The following is a 23,641-nucleotide window of genomic DNA, read 5'->3' as shown; positions in this document are numbered from 1 at the left end:
AGGAACTGAATTTTACATTTTATTTTAATTAATTTATATTTAAATAGCCACATATAGCCAGTAGCTACTGTACTGCATGCCGCAGGTCTAGACGTTTAAAATGTTATCATCGAAGTACTTACTTAGATTCTAAAATTTCACTTTTCCTACCCTTGTTTTCTCTTTCTCTCACTTTTTCTATCCTTTTCACTGGGTTTTCTTGTGTATTTATCTTATTATATGTCTAGTTATTGATAATGTCTTTTCTTTTTTAGAGTGATGTTAAGATATAAAAATATAAATAAGCATTGAGAATCAGGGGTTGGGATGGACATGTGGAGGAGGGAGGCTGTACCTGTGGAGATAATCCAGTTTAATTGAGATGGCAAATCCCAAACTCCTTCTGGGCATAGAGCTGTCCTAATATGGGCATTCCTTGTCTAATGTCTGTTTTTCCTTCCCACTCCCAGATGGTAAACTCCATGAGGGCAGGTGGAAGAGATTTGATTTGGGAAGATATTCTGTCCTTCTCTGATATTATAAACCTTGGGAAACCTCCTGGCTATGGAGCTGGGAGTTATTCCCAAGCTGTCTGAATATGAGATTCTGTCATGGGTCCCTTTATGTTGCCTCTAAATGCCCTAAAGGAGTCAGGTGAGGGGAATCCAGGAACACCACTTAGCTCATTTTGTCTCCAGGTAAGACAAAGCAATGTGTTCTGTCTACCACCCTCAAGGTATAGTTGGAGAGCTGGGCTGGCAGCTTCCTTGTGGCTGATTGTCCTCCAGCCTAAGAAAGTAGGGCTCTGACAGGCACATGAGTTGGAGGGTCCTAGGAGGTGCCTGTTGTGGACGGTATTAACCTGTAAGGCATCCCTGGCAGAGCTCCCCCCCTCATCTTCTCCCATGGCTTTGGGTGTATAGGAAAAGAGAAGGAGACTGGGGATTGCTGTTGCTGAAGAGGGTTTCTTTGTTTAATTGACTAAATACCAGACTTTATTTGGGTTTCACCAGTTTTCTATGAATGCCCTTTTTCTGTTCCAGGATCCAATTCAGGGCACCATGTTGCATTTAGTTTTCATGTCTCCCCAGTGCCCTCTGGTCTGTGACAGTTTTCTCAGTCTTTACTTGTTTTTTGTTTTTGTTTTTGTTTTTATTTATTTTTATGACTTTGAGAGTCTTGAGGCTCCCAGGCTAGATATCCTGAAGAATGCCTCTGAATCTGGGTAGGTTTGATGTTTTTCTCATGGTAGAGTTGTGGGTTTTTGACAAGAATACCTCAGCGGTAAAGCATGCTCCTTATCACTACATAATAGCTGGTATATGGGACCCATACAACATCGCCGGTCACGTGAACAGCACGTGATGCGGTATTTGCCAGCTGTCTCCATTATGAAGTTACTGTTTTACCCTTGCTATACTCTGTTCTTTGGAAGCAAGTCCCTAACTGTAACCTACTGAAAAGAGGGAGAGATTCAACTGCAGCTGCTGGAAGCAGGGTATCTATGCAGGTTACATGGAATCCTTCTGGAAGGAGGATTTTGGACAAGGCTCTTAAAATGGAGTTGCATCTGGGGTGCCAGGCTAGCTCAGTCAGTAGAGCATGTGACTCTTGACCTCGAGGTTGAGTTCGAGCCCCACTTTGGCTATAGAGGTGACTTAAAAATAAGATCTTTTTTTTTTTTTTTAATTTTTTTAATGTTTATTTATTTTTGAGAGAGACAGAGACAGAATACGAGTGGGTTAGGGGCAGAGAGAGAGGGAGACACAGAATCCGAAGCAGGCTCCAGGCTCTGAGCTGTCAGCACAGAGCCCGACGTGGGGCTCGAACTCACAATCCACGAGTTCATGACCTGAGTCGAAGTCGGACTCTCAACCAACTGAGCCACCCAGGCGCCCCAAAAAATAAGATCTTAAAAAAATGAATGGAATTGCATCCAACACCAAGCACCTCCCTCCACTTGCCTCTTTCCAGGCCTCTGCACAAAGACTGCAATTCAGTCTATCCAGCTTTTCTTGTCTTTTTGTTTATTCTGAAAAGTTAATTCAGGTGGATTATGGAAGTAAATGGAACCTCCAAAATAAAATGTGACTAGATGGGGAAATAAAAGAAAAATACAAGATACTACATTATTTGAGGACTTATAAAGTATCTAGAGTTTTGTGCTAAATTCAGTCCTGTACTATCTGGGAGCCAAAGAAAAGTGGGAAACATCTGTTCCAGGATTCAGAGTGGTAATAAGATAAAAAGACAAACCATTTGCTTGGAAGAAGCATAACCTTTCCTGGTATTAAGATCTAAGCAGCCTCTTAAAAGATGAACATTGTATGATATAAAAGTGAGGTCAGGAAACGGGCAAATCTGACTCACCATCTGCTTTTATACATAATTCTTATTGGAAGATGGGGTGCCTAGATGGCTCAGTCGGTTAAGTGTCTGACTCTTGATTTCAGCTCAGGTCATGATCTCATGGTTTGTGAGTTCGGGCCCCGTGTTGGGCTCTGCGCTGACAGCATGGAGCCTGCTTAAGATTCTCTTTCTTTCTCCCTCTCTCTCTGCCCCTCTCCCTCTTTCTCTCTTTCTCTCTCTCTCTCAAAATAAAGAAAAGAAAAGAAAGAATTCTTATTGGAACAGAGCCATGCCCATTCATTTACGTTGTCTGGCTGCTTCCATCCTTCAAGCAGATTTGAGTAGTTGCCTTTTTGTTTTTTAATTTTTAATTTAATTTTTAATTTTAATTTAATTTAATTTTTTTTTAATTTAATAAAAATTTACTTATTTTTGAGAGAGACAGAGCATAAGTGGGGGAGGGGCAAAGAGAGAATGAGACACAGAATCTGAAGCAGGCTCCAGGCTCCGAGCTGTCAACACAGAGCCCAACACAGGGCTCGAACCCACAAACCATGAAATCATGACCTGAGCCACAGTTGGACACTTAACTGACTGAGCCACCCAGGTGCCCCAGATTTGAGTAGTTTTAACAGGCCATCTAGCCCACATAGCCTAAAGTAGTTACCCTCTGCTCCTTTACAAAAAATATTTGCCAATTTCTGAATTAGAAGGGACTCCTTAACCACATCCCTGCTAAAAGAAAGCTGTAGGAATCATGTAGATTTCTGGCAGTTTAGGCTGATGGGGCAATTCTCAGGTGCCATAGATGAGAGATGACCCCACTACAGTGGTCTGGAAGGCAGCACCTAAGAATTGGGTCTAGCTTCCCTCAATTAACTTCTCATTTAATATTGTGGCATAGTACCTGTTCCTAAGTCTTGCTAGTTAGGGGCAGATGGTGATTGGTAATTGCAAGCTGCTGCTTGCTGCATTTCTCCATGTATTTATGGTGCTAGCAAAGTCTGTCTGGGCCTCTTTTTGCAAATCATTGAGTCTGATGTAGGATATGGTTCTTTAAGAACTGGGGACAACTTTGTCTCTCCTGGGGCACATTTGGTTGTATCTGGAGATATTTTTTTAATTGTCACAGCTGGAAATGGGGGGCAGTGATGGGGGGATGGTGTTACTGGCATCTAGAAGGTGAAGGATGCTTCTCAACATCTATTTAAAAAAATTTTTTTTAAATGTTTATTTACTTTGAGAGAGAGAGAGAGAGAGAGAGAGACAGAGAGACAGAGACAAAAACAGCATGAACGGGAGAGGAGCAGAAAAGAGAAACACAGAATCTGAAGCAGGCTCCAGGCTTCGAGCTGTCAGCACAGAGCCCGACACGGGGCTTGAACCCATGAGCTGTGAGATCATGACCTGAGCTAAAGTCGGATGCTCAACTGACTGAGCCACCCAGGCATCCCTGCTCAACATCTTATAAGGCACAGGACAGGCCCCCCCCCCCCCCCACCACCACCACCAAGAAAGACTTATCTGGCTGCTAATGGCAATAGTGCCAAGGTTGAGACACTCTGTTTTAGAAGGAGTGATTTTTATGATACCCAACAAAATATTTGATAATATAAGACTCTATTCTGAAGTACTCAAGAGCCCCATGTAAGAGGGACTAAGTCATTTTTCTTGAAGTGCTCTGGAAGTCTTGCTATTCTCTCCACAGATATTTGCTGTGCAGTGCAACTTTTCTAGGTGAGCAGGTCATGGTCTTGTGCTCTTAGATGTTTAAAGGGAATGAGACCAATATAATACCATTACATGAAGCAAAACCTGGCAGCTTCCAGGAGAGGGGTTATAGAGGTCCAAAGTAGACAGACAGAGAGAGATGATTTTCATTTGGGGGCTGGGGTGAAGTGAGTCAGAAAACATTTTACGAAGACAGCAGCATTTGAAATGGTCCTCAAGACTGATGGGTTTTTAGCCTGTAGTTGTAGGGAAGGGCACCTCAGGTTGGGGGAACATACAGACAGGATTAAACACACAGGGTTTGATTTGGCTGGGAATGTGTATGTGGGTGAGTGGCTGGCAGTGTGGAGTGATCACAGGTCAGGGCTGTTTTTGCTGGACTTGCAAGACCCTGTGAGCCTGTGAGCCTTATGGGGAGACCTGAAAGATTTCAGAGTCATGGAGCGGTGGGATTAGAACTGTCTTTTTAGGAGGATGAAAAAGGGAGGTGGCTGGCAGGTAGGGTCTTCAGGGGAGAGGCTGCAGTCAAGGCAGTCGGTTAGGAGGCTGTTACAGCCTTCCCCTGGTGGGAAGAGTGTCACTTGGAGATACATGTGAGTCAGCTGAGGGGAGGCCACAGGACTAGGCCTCTCTTTAGAGGTGAAACTGGAGAAGGAAAGGAGCTCTCAGGTGCCCCTTAGGTTTGGACCTGGGTGCTTAGAAGACTGTTTGACTGACAGCTATGGGAAAGGAGAGTTAGAGTGGAAAAGGATGCCCCATGGTAAGCGAAGGCATTTGTTGGGATCTTCACCCATTTGTCTCTAGTTGTGTTCCTTCTTTCCTATTTCTCAGTCTCACAGGAATGATTCTGACTCCCTTACTCTTTCTGTAGAGAATTTTCTTTAGTTTAAATCTGTGGTTTGAGTTAGGTGCTGGTGCCATTTCTTTGGCTCTGGGGATTTCACTGTGAATGGTGGTTTCCTGTCAGCCTTTGTGTGGGGTGCACAAATTCTTATTGCTCTGGTCCACCAGGGCTCACTGAGGCCTGGGAAGGAGAGAAGAATGGAGTCGTTTACATGTATGTAAATAACCTTAAAGAATTTTGTTTTTGTTCATTTTCAAATCTCCTACAGGTATCTGTGGACCAGACAGCCACCCCGGTGTTGGACAGCACCAGTCTGGGGGTAAGCACAGGCCAGTCTGTGGACAGAGGCAGCAGCCAGGCCTTTGGGAACTCCCAGAATTCAGGGGAACAGAGCTTCCTCTCTGCAAACTCCAGTGACAGCAGGTGAGGTTCAGTATGGCCGAACTCATGCTTCTGGACAGTGGGGATTGTCTGGCCTCAAAGGCTACGGAGCTTGGGAGGCCAGAGTCCCAGGCCCAAATTCTTACGTGGCTGTGACTTCTGCCTGGGAGCCTGGGCCACTCAGGCCTTGCCAGCACCTGTTTGATAGGGCTAATGATCTGTGTCCTGCCTTCCTTCCAGAATAGCTAAAAGGTGCCCACAGAGACACAGAAAAGTATCAGGCATGTGCAGGAGGAGGCTTTGGGAAGGGGGCCCGGACAGAGTCTATCCTGTTCTCTGTGGCATCTGGCATACTGCCTGGCACATGATTGCAGGCAGTCAGTATCTGCCACTTAAGGAAATGAACGAACAGCAAATGAGTTGCTGGTTGTGCCCAAACATGGCTGTTCTTTCCTACTCCTGAGTATCCAGAGGAAAAAGAAGCTACTTGGACCTTGTTTACTTGAGAAAGAGCTCCAGCTTTTAATGCCATTTGTCAAATCTGAAAAACTTCTTTTTTAATTCCTTCCCAGCTGTGTTAGCTTATAATATTCTGCCCAATCTGGTCTTGTTGCCTCACTGTCCTACTGACTGAGCTGTCCTTAGCTGAATGTTCTCAGATTTGACTTTGGCTTGTCTTCATTTGAGAGCACAAGGCCCCCTGTGGCACCTTGCCTGCCTGGCCCTTGCCAGCAGTCACTTAGTTTCCTTTCTGTCACTCAGTCTGTGTCAGTTTTACCTGCATCTAGTGCACTGCACCTCGCTTACTCTGGGGATGATGATCACTTCAGAGGCAGCAGGCAGCCTGGACTTCTGTAGTCTCTTTTGTCCCCCCAGGCCTGCATTCCCATCAAGTCCAGCTGATTTTTCAGCTCTGGATGTGGAGGAGATTGGAGGGGCTGCCTGGTGCACAGGGAGGGAGTGCATTTCTCTGCTTCCTCATTGAGCAGCAGGTTTTGTTCTGCTTTTGGAAGAGAAGGGGAACTGGGGATGCTTAGGCTGGAGGTGAGAAGGCCAAAAATGACACGAATCAGGACCAATGACGAAAATTACAAAGAACAGGTCCCATTTCATGATAAAGAACTGACTAGTGGTTGATACTGCTTCAGGGAAATGGACTGCATAGAGGAGCTACATTCTCTGCTGTTGAAGACATTCACACAGACAGGATAGCCTCTTGTCCAGGCTGTTGTAGTGGGAACTCAGGCAGGCATTAGAAGGAAGTTCACTTCCGGGCAGGGAGAGGAGAGGGGAGTGGTCTTCACAGTTTTTGTTTTGTTGTTTAAATTTTTATTTATTTATTTTTATTTTTTATTTTTTAAAATTTACATCCCAATTAGTTAGCATATAGTGCAACAATGATTTCAGGAGTAGATTTCTTAGTGCCCCTTACCCATTTAGTCCATCCCCCCTCCCACAACCCCTCCAGTAACCCTCAGTTTGTTCTCCATATTTATGAGTCTCTTCTGTTTTGTCCCCCTCCCTGTTTTTATATTATTTTTGTTTCCCTTCCCTTATGTTCATCTGTTTTGTCTCTTAAAGTCCTCATATGAGTGAAGTCATATGATTTTTCTCTTTCTCTAATTTCACTTAGCATAATAGCCTCCAGTTCCATCCACGTAGTTGCACATGGCAAGATTTCATTCTTTTTGATTGCCAACTAATACTCCATTGTATATATATACCACATCTTCTTTATCCATTCATCCATCGATGGACATTTGGTCTCTTTCCATACTTTGGCTATTGTTGATAGTGCTGCTATAAACATGGGGGTGCATGTGTCCCTTCGAAACAGCACCCCTGTATCCCGTGGATAAATGCCTAGTAGTGCAATTGCTGGGTCATAGGGTAGTTCTATTTTTAATCTTTTGAGGAACCTCCATACTGTTTTCCAGAGTGGCTGCACCAGCTTGCATTCCCACCAACAATGCAAAAGAGATCCTCTTTCTCTGCATCCTCGCCAACATCTGTTGTTGCCTGAGTTGTTAATGTTAGCCATTTTGACAGGTGTAAGGTGGTATCTCGTGGTTTTGATTTGTATTTCCCTGATGATGAGTGATGTTGAGCATTTTTTCATGTGTCGGTTGGCCATCTGGATGTCTTCTTTGGAGAAGTGTCTATTCATGTCTTTTGCCCATTTCTTCACTGGGTTATTTGTTTTTTGGGTTTTGAGTTTGATAAGTTCTTTATAGATTTTGGGTACTAACCCTTTATCTGATATGTCATTTGCAAATATCTTCTCCCATTCTGTCAGTTGCCTTTTAGTTTTGCTGATTGTTTTCTTCGCTGTGCAGAAGCTTTTTATTTTGATGAGGTCCCAAGTTTTTATTTCTTTTTTGAGAGAGAGAGAGAGCAAGTGGGCCAGGGGCAGAGAGAGAGCAGGACAGAGGATCTGAAGTGGACTCTGTGCTGGCATCACAGAACCTGATGCAGGGCTTGAACTCATGAACTGTGAGATCTTGACCTGGGCCGAAGTCAGATGCTTAACTGACTGAGCCACCCAGGTGTCCCTTCACAGGCTTTTTTTAACTTGAGATCCTGAAATGTTCCACTGAGTCCTGGACCCTCCAAATAGGAGAAGGCTGAGGCTGAGGAAAGAGAGAAGTTTTATGGACTTGAGCTTCTGGAACAAGCCCCAGATTTAGTATAGTACGTGGCATGAATGTCCCACACCCAGTGAATTGGGCTCAGCTGCTGAGTATTAAGCATGTTTAAAGGTACCATCAGCCCAGGGGAGTCTGGGTGGCTCAGTTGGTTAAGCATCCGAGTCTTGATTTCAGCTCAGGTCATGATCTCATGGTTCGTGAGTTTGAGCCCCACATCAGGCTCTGTGCTGACAATGCGGAGCCTGCTTGGGATTCTCTGTCTCCCTCTCTCTCTGCCCCTCCCTCACTCTCTCTCAAAAATAAATAAATAGACATTTTAAAAAATAATAAATAGGGGCACCTGGGTGGCTCAGTCGGTTGAGCGTCTGACTTCGGCTCAGGTCATGATCTCACGGTCCGTGAGTTCGAGCCCCGCGTCAGGGTCTGTGCTGACAGCTCAGAGCCTGGAGCCTGCTTCAGATTCTGTGTCTCCCTCTCTCTCTCTGACCCTCCCCCGTTCATGCTCTGTCTCTCTCTGTCTCAAAAATAAATAAACATTAAAAAAAATAATAAAAAATAAATAAAAAATAAAGGTACCATCAGCCCATTGAGGAAGAACTCAGGCAATAGGTGGTAGAAAGATACGGGCTCTGGAAGCAGTCAGACCTGGATTCAAACCTGGACCCTGATACCTCTCAGCTCTTTGACCTTCATCTGCTCCTTTAATCTGAGTTTCAAAAGGTTGTTGTTATTATATTCAGTAATGTTTACCTTTTAGGGTTTTGTGGGTATCAGCCCTAGACATGCTATTTTACATGCATTAGCCTCACAACAACACTGAAATCTAGGAATAGTATCATCCCCCTCTTCAGATGAGGAAACTTAGGCCAAGAAAAGTTAGAGCCCCTCCAGCTGGTAAGTGAAGATACTGGGCTTCTGTCCCCATGCTCTTACCTCATTACCTGGCACTCTCTGGTGAGGTTAAATGATGGGGAGGGCCTTGGGGGCAAAATCAGAACAGTCCACGGAGATCTCTTGGAAGTGCCTGAGGCATTATTAAAAGGGGAGGTGCTTATTAAGGGAAGCAAGTCTGAACACAAAACCACTTTGATTTTTTTTTTTTATCTTAATGTGTACGCTTTGAAAGCAGGAACCCCTCTGAGATATCCCTAAGGATGTAGCTGTCTAGCATTTGCTTGAACACCATCAGTATCAATGTCATCTTTGGCCTCTAGCTCTGTAAGAAGTAGAGGGAGTAGTTCCTAAGGTTCATGCTTATGACCGTGAATGTGCCTTTTTGCTTTGCTGACTGGACACTCTGTTTACAGCTCTCAGCAGTTGGCAGCAAGCTCCTTAACCTCATCCTCCACCCTGACGGAGATCCTAGAAGCCATGAAGCACCCCTCGTAAGTGGCTCATCATGTGTGTGAGTGCAAGGGCGGGAGGATCCCACAGGCCTGAGCCATGGTGATGCACAGGCAGTGTGATTTGGTGGATTCATACCTGGTTGTATTGCTCACCAGCTGCGAGACCTTGCACAGGTTACTTGACCTCTCTCAGCCTCTGTTATCTTGTTTGTAAAATGGGATACTAGTGGCTAAGTGACAGGTTTGATATAAGGACTAAATGAAATAATTATGTAAGTTACCTACTATAATGCCTGACAAATATAGGTAATGCTCTGAATGTCAGATCCTTCTTCCTTCCTCTTTTCCTTTTCCCCCTATAACACCTTTTGTTCTGTCTTGCGGATTTCTGTGGGTTTAGGAATAGTGTAGAGAAATTGTGCTGCACAGGTCCTTCCTTCAGATATTCAATGCTTTAGTGGGAGTCCCTTCTTTTTCATGTTCTCTTTCTGCTTGTTGCCCTTGTGCATACATACCCTGCTTCCTGCCCGCCACGTTGGAATTCAGGACAGGAGTCCAGCTGCTCTCGGAACAGAAGGGCCTCTCGCCATGCTGCTTCATCAGTGCGGAGGTGGTGCACTGGCTGGTGAACAATGTGGAGGGTGTCCAGACGCAGGCAATGGCCATCGACATCATGCAGGTGAGAGAGTGTGGGCAGGACCCACAGAACTGTCTGCTCAGACCCCCATGAAATCAGAGCTGGTCTCTGAAGCAGCTGCCCTTTTCAGTAATGTGATCTGTAGGTTGGGGTGAAGCTCTGTTTTTAGTAAGTGTGAGGCCTGTCTGGAATCAATGAACCCACAGGTTTTGATTTGAAAGACACTATACCTTGACTTAAAGATCTGTCAGAATTTATCATGAGCTGAAATGTTCTGGATGGAGTCTGCACTTTTGAACCTTGGAGGAATCTCTGTAAAAGATTCCCAGGAAATGCCTTCCCTCTGACCTTGAGCCCCTATTTCCCCCCTGGTCAACTCCTGCTCATTCAGGATCCAAGGCTCTGCCTCATGGACCTTCTGGTGCCCTGTATTTACTCTGTCATAGCACTTAGCACAACAGAAGGAAAATTCTATCTCATTTCATTTGTCTCCCACCTTGACCAGACTTCTTGAGGGCAGAGCTACCTCTTCTTGTCCATTTGCATATCATCATGCTGTTTGGCACATGGTGTAGGCATGTAGCAAACACTTGCTGAATTTAATGACATTGTTTAAGCTCGAGAGGAAAAAAATAGGAAAGGTCAAGTTGGCTGATGTGGTTCACACCATTCTGTCCACACAGAGCACCCCACTAGAAATAACTACCATGCTGACCAGCTGGCTTGTCATCACTGAAATGTAAAATCAGTAACTGACTTAAATATGTATGCAGTCTCTGGCTCTGTGCTGACAGCTCAGAGCCTGGAGCCTACTTTGGATTCTGTGTCTCCCTCTCTCTGCCCCTGCCCTGCTCACACTTGCGTGCGCTCTCTCTCTCTCTCTCTCTCTGTCTCCCTCAAAAATAAAAAAATAAACATTAAAAAAAATTAAAAAAAATAAGCATGCAATCCTCAGTTGTCTCTTTGGGCGTCGTAATAGGCAGTTTTGCATGGCCTGTGCCTTATTACATATACTCCTGTCTCTCTAAGAATTGAATTTTCTTATTTGCACATTGGAATGTTTCTACAGCAGTTAGAAGGAATGAGCTGGAGGGACACATGTCAACATGGATAAATGTCTGAAGCATGATGTTGAGTGAAAATCCAATATACAAAATAACAATAGTATTATGTCCTTTATTTAACATTTAAAATCTCATGAAAATACCTCATATTCTTTATCAATACATGTCTATATAATAAAATTATTAAAACCTGCATGAGAATAACATTATACTACATTACACTAATGCAACATTACACTAACCACTTATTTGGTGGTTTGGTGAGAGAGGAGGAGGAATGGGACATATTAGAGTCCATATTTAAGATTATTTTTGAGAGAGAGAGAGGAAGAGTGGGGGGAGGGGGAGCAGAGAGAGAGGAAGAGAGAGAATCCCAAACAGGATCCATGCTGTCAGCACAGGTTCCACGCAGGGCTCAAACTCATGAACTGTGAGATCATGACCTGAGCCAAAACAAAGAGTCTGGTGCTCAACTGACTGAGCCACCCCTCTCCCCCTTTCTTTTTTTATAAAAATATCTGAAGTCAGGGCACCTGGGTGGCTCAATCAGTTGAGTGTTTGACTCTTGATTTCAGCTCAGGTCATGATCCCAGATTTGTGGGATCATGCCTGAGGTCAGACTCCATGCTGATTGTAGAGCTTGCTTAAGATTCTCTCTCTCCCTCTTCCCCACTTCCCCACTCTCTGTCTCTTTCATTCTAAAATAAATAAAATGAACAAAAAAAAAAAAGGAAAGAAAGAAAGAAAAGATCTGAAGTCAATATAAGCAAAATGTTCACTTTGTTCGAGTTGTGTGGTGGTGTACCTGGATCTTCTTTATATTTTTCGTATGTTTGAAATAATTGATGGTATTATAATATGTATTTGCATTGTGTAATATAATTCACGTCAGGAACAACATTTATCATAGAGCAATCATCATGGCTGATGAGGGGTGATGGGTAGGGTCTCCTCGATGTTTTGTCACTCCCTTGACTCCAGCGTATAAATGAGGGCTATACCTCTAAGATGTCCCTCCACAGGAATTTTAGAGTTTCAATGTCTCTCCTTCTAGAAAATGCTGGAAGAGCAGCTCATCACACACGCATCTGGTGAAGTCTGGCGGACCTTCATCTACGGCTTCTATTTCTACAAGATAGTCATGGACAAAGAACCTGACCGAGGTCAGAGATGAGGCGAATGCTGTTGCCCAAAGGGGCAAGTGTTTTTCCTGTTGGCTTGCTCTTTAAAGTGATGGTGCTTCTTGAGTTCCTTGTGTGACTTTGTATTCTAAGAAGACAGATCTGTCAGCTTCCTGAGCATTTGTACTTAATTTAAGCATAATCGGAGTGACAAGTATTTCTTAAAGCTATACTATGTTCTTCGTCACAGCAGTGTGGATGGAAGATAAACCTAAAAGAGGCCAAGGGATCTGATGTGAGGAAATCCCCACGGGCCATTTTTTGGTTACCCCTTTTAATTACAGTGCCCCTCTCCACCCATCCAGTACAGGTGGTTCTGAGTATAACATGCCAGGCTCTAATCAGTAACTTACAGCACTTTTTACTTGTTAGACTCCATTTCTTACCCCAGAAAGACTATTAAATCCTAGCATGCTTTCTAAGATACAATTTAAGTCTTTTTTTTTTTTTTTTTTTTTCCTTTTAATGAGAAAACAATTCCCAAGAGGGGGACCAATTCCAGCAAGGTCAGAGCTGGAGACACTCGCTTGTCCAGTCCAGCCATTGCCCACCAGGACCTTGGCTGGAAGTGACCCCCTCCTGCAGACAAATGGCTTCTCAGCCTCTGGGTTTCAGGAATCATACATGCATCAGATGAAGCAGCTAGTGCCCTCTCTCTATGCTCTCTTATCCAAGAACGTGTCAGAAGTGGATCTGTGCAGGTGTTTTTCTGGTAGCCACTGATATGTCTGCTGCCACCTCTTCCCTTATGTTCCCAGTTTGGCCAATAGATACCTCTTTTACCTTCAAGTAGAAAAAAACCTGGTTACTATTACCTGCTCTGAAAGTAGAGGTCTGAAACTGAGGATATAACATATTTTTTTAACTGAAGTAAAATTCATGTAACATAAAATTAACCATTTTCAAGTGAACACTGGCATTTAGTACATTCCCAGTGTTGTGCAACCACCACCACCTCTGTCTAGGTCCAGATCGTTTCCATCACCCTGAAAGGAAACCTTGTGCATGTTAACAGTCACTGCCAAACTTCTCTTCCCCACTGCCCCTGGCCACCACCAATCTGCCTTCAGTCTCTAAGGATTGGCCTATTCTGGACATTTCATTTAAGTGGTATCGTGTAATATGTGATCTCTTGTGTATGGCTACTTTTACTTGGCATAGTGTTTTCAAGGTTCAGCCTTGCATCAAGAAAATAAGCACTTTCTCTCCCCTTTGCTTTTCCCAGTGGCCATGCAGCAGCCCACTACCTGGCACACGACAGCAGTGGATGACTTCGCCAGCTTCCAGCGCAAGTGGTTTGAGGTGGCCTTTGTAGCTGAAGAACTCTTGCACTCCGAGATTCCTGCTTTCCTCTTGCCCTGGCTGCCCAGCCGGCCAGCCTCCTATGCAAGCAGACACAGCTCTTTCAGCCGAAGCTTTGGGGGGCGGAGCCAGGCAGCTGCACTTTTAGGTAGATGCTCGACCCAGATGGGACCTGGGGATGTGCTGGTGGGTGGCTGAGGGAGAGTGGCAGCCAGCCAAGGGAACAATGCCGTGTGGACCAGGATTAGAGCCACTGCAGCTGTCATACTGGTACTCTGTTCGTCCGCATGGTGGGCTCCTGCACTAGCTCCCACTGGCTGCATGGGTCAAGCTCATTGTCTCAACCAATAAACAGTGTTAGACAGTTCTTAAATCAGGGCACAGTGCTAACCCTGCACAAATAGGAGAGAATAGACAATGTGGCCATTTTTCCCAAGAAGCATCCAGAATACAGGGGATATGAGCTGGTGCTCGCTTCTGGTTTAGTACCTGCCACAGGCCTTCCTAGGATCTTAGTGTCCTAGGATCTCTGAAGAAGAAGGAACCTTGAAGTTTATCCATTCTAAACACTCAGGCTGAGTGCAAATCTGCCCTCTGCCCTTCCTCCCCAAATGTACTTACCACATTGAGGAATGTAAACTAGGAGTCTTCCTGCCTTTCTTTGGTCCCTGCAGCTCCAAGATAGGGACAAAACACCCACTTATTGAATGGTGGTGGCCTCTGGTAGGAAATGGGACCCCTGTTCTCAAGGACTGGACTGACGGGTTGGCATAATGTGTGCTCTAGGCAGGGTGTCATGAGGTTTGTCTCAATAGCAGGTTAGAGAGAGAGATCCTAAAAGGCCTCTAGAAGGAAGAAAGGAAGGAAATGTAATGTAGACTAGACTGCAGTGAAATAGCACCTTCTACTTAGTTTGCCTGGCGGTGCCCAGCTGCTAGAATGGAAATGTTAATAGGTATTACAGTTTCCAGATCCTCAGATTCACTTGGATCCAGACAGCTTTGACCTCACCTTATAGCCTCACCCCAGCACTGTGAGAACTGGGGCATGGAGAAGACAAAACTGAAGAGAGTGGCTCCTCTGTCCCCCAGGTAGTCACGCCTTCCCCTCTGCCTTGTTTTGCATTTCTAATTCTCCACCTTCTTGAAATCTTTTGGAAACAAAGAGGCCACATACTCCCTACCTGCTAGTTACCAGTAGCACCCCACCCTCAAGTGTGACAGAATATCTCCTGACATTGCCCAACGTCCCTGCTTACTCCTTGGTCTGAGTTACTGCTCCTGGAAAATGCTTAGGAACTTTTCCCTTTGCGTCATCACCCTGGTTCTGGAGGCTATCTTGACAGTTTCTGTATGAACATCCTCATTTCCAGAGTCTCCTCCAGCAGGCTGGTAGAACTCTCTCTTGCCCACCATAGTCCCAGGCTCAAGATGAGATTCAAATCATTTCAGTTTACCTTTGGTTAAAAGATACTTTTAACCAGTTTACTTCAGAAAATTGCACATAAAGAGGAGCAGCATATGGAAAAATAAGTCATCTGTCCAAAACATAGGGAGAGTAAGGGAGAAGAGAGGATTTATGTCTTTGGCAGGTAGTTTATTAAGCAGGCATTCTTCACTGGTGTCTGCACATGGGCATTAGGGGGTCAGCATTGATTCTGAAACTAGACAGTCTCACATGCATGCATATTTTCTTGAAGATATCCCTTTATTAGCTTTCCAGTGGCTCCCATGATTGTTACAGGGGAATTTCACTCATCTGCTTCTTTTCCCATCACCCCTCCAACAGGAAGTGAGTTTCTTGTCCTTTTAAACCTGACACAGCATTATTACTGCTAATTCTATCTGGTAACACCCCTCAGACCTTTGTGTTAAAATATGAGATACTTTTCCCCATCTTTTTTTTTCAGATTAGAATATAGACTTCTGCTGTGTCATTTACCTAAGTGAGAAAGATGAGTTGTTTTTGAATTGGACTGTCTTCAGTGTTGGGGTTTTTCCTCAGGAAAAAAATTAACATGATTTATAGGGGGAAAAGGGCCTATGTATCATTTATGACCTGCTCCCTTTTTTGTTTGTTTTGACATGTTCCTCTTTAAACATTTCTGATTCTTAACTGGAAAGCTGTCTTTCTCAGCAGAAAGCTGTTTTAATATGCCTGATGGTGCTGCACAGTCCTATCTGCCCTGGCCTGTGGTGACTCCCACTCACCCACTCATGTCACCCTGTGTCACTGAGCTATGAAGCCATAGGGGCATCTGAGACTCTGGAAGAAGCAGCACCAAGTCCCTTAAGCCCACGCAGATACCTTTTACTTCTCAGCTTTTTCTTGATAACCCCACTAGGTCTCAGGGTCAGAAGAGGCTGCTGAGCATCTTGGTCCAAACCCTGACGTGTGAATATTTTCCATCCCACTCCTAATAAGTGGGGAGCCAGCTGCTCCCTGAAAACTCTCAACAGGACACTCACTCTTGTGACTACTCTTCCTGTTATTGGGCAGCTCCGGTTGTTAACGTTGATCTCCAGTGTCCTACCTGAGACTGCACTCTTTCCTCCAGTGGCACTGATCCCCTGCCCAGGTCATTGCTAGCCCCCTCGCTGTGACCCTGGTAAAGGATGCTCAGTCTGCTCCTTCTCTGGGTTTGTACTTATTTACTGGGACTCACTATATCTCACTGTCCCAAGGTGAATAAGTCTGTTCTTATGGAAGTAAGGAGTGATTCAGAAAAGGCGCTGAAAGCTGCAACTTGGCTGGGGCTTACACCCTTACCAACATCGCCTGCTGGCCGCATCCATACTGTCAGATCTCACTCCTGAAGTATGAAGCCAGTGGTATCTTGAGCCTATAACTGTTTACTTGGCTGAACAATATACTTCCTTGGGGTTCCTCACACCAGCCTGTTCTGAAATGAATATGCCAGATGGGAGAAAAGAGATGTGCGAGATCACTGCTGGTGTTTGTCGAGTGCCCTTTCTTTTGTGACCTGGACTTTTCACACGGGGGAGGAATATACTGTCCAAGACCAGAGAACAAAGCTTTCCTCCCTTGATTGAGGCTATTAAGTGAAAGGCTACTGTGGTTGGGCTATGAATCAGGAACACAAGGCAGAGATAAAAATTAGTTTTGATGAGACTTTTAGCATTGGAGTTGCCATGTTCTTTAGCCTGAAGTGTCACAGATGGCTAAGCAGTATCCATGGGAGTCATTGACAGGCCTCAGATTGAGCACTGGTGAGCTTGTAGCCTAAATGGGGAGGAGGGAAGAACACGAGAGCTGCAAGTGAGGTGGCTAAAGGAGAAAGCAGGAGGTAATCTGTGACCCCTTGGCAGCCATGTTTTACTTGATCCTCACCCCTACTCTGTGAAGCAGCTGGGCGGGCACCATCTCAGTTTGCAAACGAGGAACTAAACCAGGGAATTGAAGAATGTTCTCGGGCACACGGCTAAATGGCAGAGCTCAGATTTTCCAACTCGACATCAAGAACATTTCCCATTTTACATGTTCTGGTTTTGAGAGAATGATAAGCTGTATACCCATTCACCATCCTAAGCCATGGCTCCACTGCCTCCCAACAGAAGTTCATGAAAATTGCTGACTCAAGAGCTGTTTTGTCCTTGTCAGTGATAAAAGCCACTCAGGGCTTCTACCTGCCAAATGCAGAACTAAGCTGACAGCTTCAGATAAAGAGATACCATTGGATTCACGGGGGCGGGGGCGAAAGGAGCTGATAATGGTTTGTAGAAACCCTAGGTCTAGCACTGCCCAGTCAGGCAGAGCAGAGCCCTGATCTTTTCATTACTTCTGAGCCTGTTTAGTGCTATTAGTCTGGTCAGGAGCTTGATTGATCCATCTCTAAAACACCCCTATCTTGGGTTTGAGTATGATTTCTGAGCAGGAGTTCCAGACAGGATGAGCTAGTCTGAAACCGACCTGGGATCTGAAAGCAACACAGTCAATGGAACAGGGTGTTGAGCTTCATTATGAGGTTTCATTTCTTGAGAACATATTGTAGAACTGTTGCCTTCCTGGGTTGAAACCAGAAAATCAAGACTTCCTCCTCACTGTGGTCTGTGCTGTCTGTCCCATTGTGTCCTTCTGTGGGTCACTGGAATGAGAAGATCTGGAGTTCAGCCTGAAGCTGAAGCTCTGACTCTGGTCTTGGGCAAGGCATTTCCCTTCCATGGGCTACTACTACTTCCTCATCTGTAAGTGAAGGAGTTGGATCAGACTGGGGGAGGCAAACTGTGGCATTATTAACCAGCCAAATCTGGACTACCATCTGTTTGTTTGTTGTATAATAATTTTTATTTTTAGAGCACTTTTTGGCTCACAGCAAAATTGAGTAGAAAGTACAGAGTTTTCATATACTTCCTGCCCCAACACACGCTCTATCAATGCCCTGCTCCAGAACAGGGCATTTGTTACAATTGAACCTACATTAACATGCCACCACCCAAGGTTTCCATTAGAGTTCACTCTTGGTGTGTACATCTCGGGTTTAGACAGATATGTAATGACAGGTATCCACCATTGTAGTATCATACAGAATAGTTTCACTGCCCTAAAAAAAAAATCCTTCTGTTTTTGTAAATAAAGTTTTACTGGAACACAGCCCAACCTATTCATTTACATAACATCTCTGGCTGCTGTGCATTATGATGACAGAGTTGAGTAGCTGAAACAGGGAGCACATAGCCTGTGAAACCTAAAATATTATCTGTCCCTTTATGGAAAAAGCTGGCCGACCTCCAGACTAGATGATTTTCAGGAAGCTTCTAGAATCTGTGATTTTCTGTTAGGTAATTCTGCATTTTGTTCTTCCTCTTCATCCCGCTCCTTCTTTTCCCTCTCTCTCTTGGGACCCCTCCAATGCTCTGACATAGCTGCCACTGTCCCGGAGCAGAGGACTGTGACCCTGGACGTGGATGTGAACAACCGCACAGACCGGTTAGAGTGGTGCAGCTGTTATTATCATGGCAACTTCTCCCTGAATGCAGCCTTCGAGATCAAGCTCCACTGGATGGCGGTGACCGCCGCCGTCCTCTTCGAGATGGTGAGAACCTCCTCATGCTGTGGTCAGGGCCTTGGCTCACCTTGCAGAGGGGGACAGTGGATGCTTGGTAGAGATTCATGTCACTTTTTGTTTTCTTTAGTTCAGGCTCCAGTTACCTTTTACCTACACTGCTGGAATAGCCTCATACAAAAAATTTAAACACAGTAAAAAATTCAAACAGCTTAAAGGGAATAGGTTGGGATTTCTCAGCCTTGGCACTCTTTTTTTTACTTTATTTGTTTATTAAAAAAAATTTTTTTTAATGTTTATTTACTTTTGAGAGAGAGAGAAATAGAGTGTGAGTGGGAGAGCGGGAGAGACACAGATTCCAAAGCAGGCTCCAGGCTCTGAGCTATTAGCCCAGAACCTGATGTGGGGCTCGACCTCACGAACCATGAGATCATGACCTGAGCTGAAGTCGGCAACTCAACTGACTGAGCCACCCAGGTGCCCCTCAGCCTTGGCACTCTTGATATCTAGGGCCAGATTATTTTCTCTTGTGGGGGGGCTGTCCTGTGCATTGTAGGATTTTGGGCAGCATCTGTGGCCTCTACCCTAAATGCCAGTAACACACCCTCCTTGTGACAAACAAAACGTCTGCAGGTATTGCTACATGTCCCCAGGGAAGAGGAGTATTGCCCCCAGTTGAGAATCACTGGTCTAGAGTGAAAAGTCCCTCTCCCAGCCTTGTCCTATCCTGTTCCCTGGGACTCCCATCTAAAAGCAACCACCCGGGGCACCTGGCTGGCTCAGTCAGTAGAGCATGCAACTCTTGATCTTGAGGTCGTGGGTTCAAGCCCCACACTGGGTTTAAAGATTAAATAAAATATTAAAAAAAAATAAAAATAAAAGCAATACCCTACCACTTTATTGAGTGTACTTCTAGAGAGATTATATGCATATACAAAGCTTTGTTGCCTTTTTTTTTTTTTTTTTTTTTTTTTAACATATGGTAGCTTGGACTACATACTTAGTTGACACTTGAACAATGGAGGGTCTGGGGATGCCGACCTTCCATGCAGTAAAAAATTCAAGTCTAGCTTTTGATTTCCCAAAAACTTAACTACTAATAGCCTATTGTTAAACTGAAGCCTTAATGATAACTTAAACAGTCAAGTCACACATATTTTGTATGCTATATATATGTATTACATACTGTGTTCTTACAATAAAGTAAGATTTCCTTTTTTAAAGGAAGTCATAAGGAAGAGATAATACCTTTATAGTACTCTTCCATATTTATTAAAAAAACAAAAACAAAAACAAAAACTCATATATAAGTGGACCTAAGCATTTCAAACTAGTGTTGTTCAAGGTTCAAGTGCAACTAGTGTTGCATTTTGTTTTGTCCTATTATATATCCTCAGTATCAGCAAAAATAAGTCTGCCTCATCGTTGTGTTTTTGTTTTTGTTTTTGTTTTTGTTTTGCCTCATTGTTTGTATCATCATTTACTTAACCAGTCCCTATCAATGAACATGACTGCTTTTAACCCTACCTCTCAACAGGGGTTGGGCGAATGTGCAATTTTGCCCCTGTGGGAGCATTTGGTAATATCTGGAAACAGTTTTACTTGGCAGAAATGGTAGAAGAGTGCACCCACTGGCATCTAGCGGGTACAGGCCAAGGATGTTGTGCATCATCCTACAATGCATCTCATAGGACAGTCTCTAGGGCAAAGAATTAACCAGCCCAGATGTCATGAGTGCCAGAGCTCAGAAGCCCTCTTTTAATTGGTCTTCTGCCTGTCTTTCCTCCTCCAGTCTTCCCTGGCCTGTCTAATCAGGTCACTCATTGCCCACACTCAGGCCACTCCCCACCCTCAGTCCCAGCACCTGTGGAACAGATACTCCGTAGCCAAGCTGTCAGTATCTTCCAGGTGCTCTCTTTAACCATCTTTGCAGTCTGCCACTCACTTTATACACTCTCCCCTTCAATCCAAAGGAAAGTTTTTCTCAAGCTTTAACAGGGTCCCGCTCTCCTCCCACACTGGCTCAAACATCTCATCACGGAGCTGAGAGCAGCCAGAAAGTTCAGAAAGACTTTATGGAAAGCTAGGAGATGGCCAAAGAGAGTGAGCACAACATCAGCTGCCAGCATATAGTTTTTCTGTCCAGGGCTCAGAGGCCTAGTTTTGTCCCACAAGACATGATATCCTGGGGAAAAGGTTTGTCTGGGTCTCTGTCTGTCCAGCCCCAGTCTGCCTGCACATGGCCTTAGTGCCCCTGAGGACCCCTCCCCTGGAACACTGGAACATACTAAGGTCCAAATCAAAAAAGACACCAAGCCACCTGTCTGGTTCAGCTTATAGAAGTCACTGGCACTTCCCCAGCCAGTCATCACTGGGATGACCACTCCCTCCAGGCAGAACTAACCCTCTGACCCAATAGGCTAAGCATTCTCCTTGGAAGCCCTACTGATAGTCCTATCTCAGAACATGACCATAACATTCATGGACATGCACATATAGTCACAGTTTGAAAGAAAGAAGAGTATTTATCTCCTCAGGGGAATATGGCAACAGTCTTTTCAAAATACACTTTTCACACCAATTCATGTAAAACCCACGGAAAGCTGCTAATCCCTTTATCATTACAGTTTTGAGCCTTGAACAACACAGGTTTGAACTGCATGGATCCACTTATATGTGGATTTTTTTTTTTAGAAGTACAGGACAGGACTATAAATGTATTTTCTCTTATGATTTTCTTAATAATGTTTTCTTTTTTCTAATTTTATTGTAAGCATAAGTTTTTTGGGAGCCAAAAGTTATATTCAGATTTTTTACTGCATGGGGTGGTGGCATCCCTAACCCCATGTTGTTCAAGAGTCAACTATATTTTGTTAGGTTGTTAGGTTTTTAGAAATCTCTAGTGTAGATTAATTATTATTAAAAAAAATTTTTTTTAAGGTTTTTTTATTTATTTTTGACACAGAGAACATGAGTAGGGGAGGGGCAGAGAGAGAGGGAGACACAGAATCTGAAGCAGGCTCCAAGCTCTGAGCTGTCAGCACAGAACCAGACGCGGGGCTCGAACCCATGAACTGTGAAATCATGACCTGAGCTGAAGTCGGATGCTTAACTGACTTAGCCACCCAGGCGCACTGTAGATTAATTATTATTTTAAGGTAGTGTCCAAATTTGTTATAAATCACATTTTATTAGGGTAAATATTATGCACATATTTATATTATATAATGTTTATAATATTATAATGCATATTTATAATATGAAATATGACATTTAAAAATATTACATAAAATAAAAAGAGCCTTAGTGTTAAGTGTCTGACTTTAGTTCAGGTCATGATCTCACGGTTTGTGAGTTTGAGCCCCACATCAGGCTCTCTATTGTCAGCACAGAGCTCACTTTGGATCCTCTGTCTCCCTCTCTCTCTCTGCCCCCTCTCCACTTGTGTTCTCTCTCAAAATAAACTTAAAAAAAAATTTTTTTTAATAAAATCTTAAAAAAAGTTATTTTGGTTGAACAGAGATCTTGGTTTTTGTTGTTGATATATTGTTGTTGTTACAGGTGTTTCTGGGAAAACAGCTAAGAGTGGTCCCCTTCAATTTTTGACATACTCATATTTGTTTAAGTCAAGTTATGGCTCAAACTAGATTTTTTTGAAATAACATTTAACACAAATCTCTTCTGTATGCCAGAGCCATGTGCACCAACTTTTTTTTTTTTTTAAATATACACAGTTTTATGGTTAAAAAAATATCTTAAAATGTAGAAAATTGCCACTTTTCTCTGAGAAAATGTTATTGATGGGGAGGTTTGTCTTGCTGCCACAGTTAACTTTTGTTCTCAGTCAATCTTTGGACAGACAGCTTTTGGGAGTTTGTGGGAGAGTGGCTCTCATTCTGCCAGGTCAGGGCTTATCGCTTTTGGCCAGAGGCCACCACAGTCATCTCGCACCCTGCGTCATGTCCCTTTCAGCCAGCTTGAGTGGATTGTTTTCCTATTTGATACTTTGGACTTAGTAAATTTTTGATAAAGGACATAATTAGAAGGACTTAACTTATATCCTGTGACCTTCCTACAACATCCTGTAGAATGAGAAGGCGATTTAGGAGGCAAGAAATAGCTCTCTCCAGTCTCTTCCTTCCAGAAGAAACACTTAAGTTGCATAAAGCTGTGAGGACGAGCTGTGTGCTTAACTCACAGTTTTTCAGGTATTTGTCAGGAGGTTAAACTGTGCATTTTCCTGACCAGGATTGGTTTGGATCCAGTGAACATTAATAAATGAACATGCCAATCAATATGTATGCCGCCACTGTGGCGGCTTCGCTCCTTGGGAAGTATTTTCTCTTGTCTGAATTAACTTGGAGATGACACTGTTTCTGTGCTTCCCACCAGGTCCAAGGCTGGCATCGAAAAGCTACTTCCTGCGGCTTTCTGTTGGTCCCCGTTTTGGAGGGTCCCTTTGCGCTGCCCAGTTACCTGTATGGCGATCCACTTCGAGCTCAGCTCTTCATCCCACTCAACATCAGCTGCCTGCTCAAGGAGGGCAGTGAGCATCTGTTCGATAGTAAGAGATACTCCCCTCTGGAGGTTCTATCTCCATGAGTAAGGCCACCTCTCTAGGTGTCTAATTGACACAGCCTAGTGCACAGAGGGAGCCTTTGGACGAGGGATCAAAATGATCTAAGTTTAAAGCTGGTTTTTCACTTAGTGGCTGGGTAACCCTGGGTAAGTCACTTAATGTCTCTGAGCTTCAAATTCCTTATCCCTCAAATGAGAGCACATAAAGTTTAAAGCTGCCTTGCCAACTCAGGAAGACCCTTGTGAGACCTGGAGCAGATGGTGAGTGGGAGAAGGTATGATACACTGTAAATCACGAGTGGCACTGGTATTCTCCCCACACTCTCCTTTCTGTGCTCCAGCCTTACTGGCTTGGGCTGTGGGAATTTGAACCTTAAGGGAGGCATTGAAAGCAGAACAGGATACAGCGTCCTATTTTGCAAAGCTGTACTGTGTCAGCACCTGGAACACTACATGTGGCTCGAGTCCTGCGTCGCAAGGAAGACAGAGCAGGAGGGGGCTCATAGGAGGACAGCAGGGCTCTGAGCCCTTCCCCTGAGAGGGCTGTCAATCTAAACGTGGGGAGACAGTGGGCTGAG

The 23,641-nt window shown here is 44.2% G+C and overlaps 1 protein-coding gene across 13 annotated transcripts in view; it reads left to right on the top strand.

The window, feature by feature from the left end:
• Positions 1-23,641, top strand: part of DEPDC5 (DEP domain containing 5, GATOR1 subcomplex subunit) — a 147,026-nt gene that overhangs the window by 97,363 nt on the left and 26,022 nt on the right. For 11 of the 13 annotated variants that reach the window (XR_006195092.1, XR_006195091.1, XM_042909807.1 and 8 more), the window contains 7 exons: positions 5,172-5,326; positions 9,240-9,317; positions 9,825-9,957; positions 12,034-12,142; positions 13,386-13,610; positions 18,346-18,515; positions 22,878-23,049. Coding sequence is in view for 10 of the 13 variants with exons in the window: in XM_042909807.1 (XP_042765741.1) it covers positions 5,172-5,326; positions 9,240-9,317; positions 9,825-9,957; positions 12,034-12,142; positions 13,386-13,610; positions 18,346-18,515; positions 22,878-23,049 (1,042 nt within the window). In the remaining 3 variants the exon portion in view is untranslated. Of the gene's footprint in view, positions 1-5,171; positions 5,327-9,239; positions 9,318-9,824; positions 9,958-12,033; positions 12,143-13,385; positions 13,611-14,426; positions 14,554-18,345; positions 18,516-22,877; positions 23,050-23,641 lie in introns of those variants that run through there. The other 2 variants (XR_006195093.1, XM_042909808.1) reach the window with 2 other exon arrangements.

This window comes from Panthera leo, chromosome D3 (assembly GCF_018350215.1).
Source record: "Panthera leo isolate Ple1 chromosome D3, P.leo_Ple1_pat1.1, whole genome shotgun sequence".
Lineage (NCBI taxonomy): Eukaryota > Metazoa > Chordata > Mammalia > Carnivora > Felidae > Panthera > Panthera leo.
Note: the sequence above shows the minus strand (reverse complement) of the source record. Positions and strands in the feature narration are given on the sequence as shown.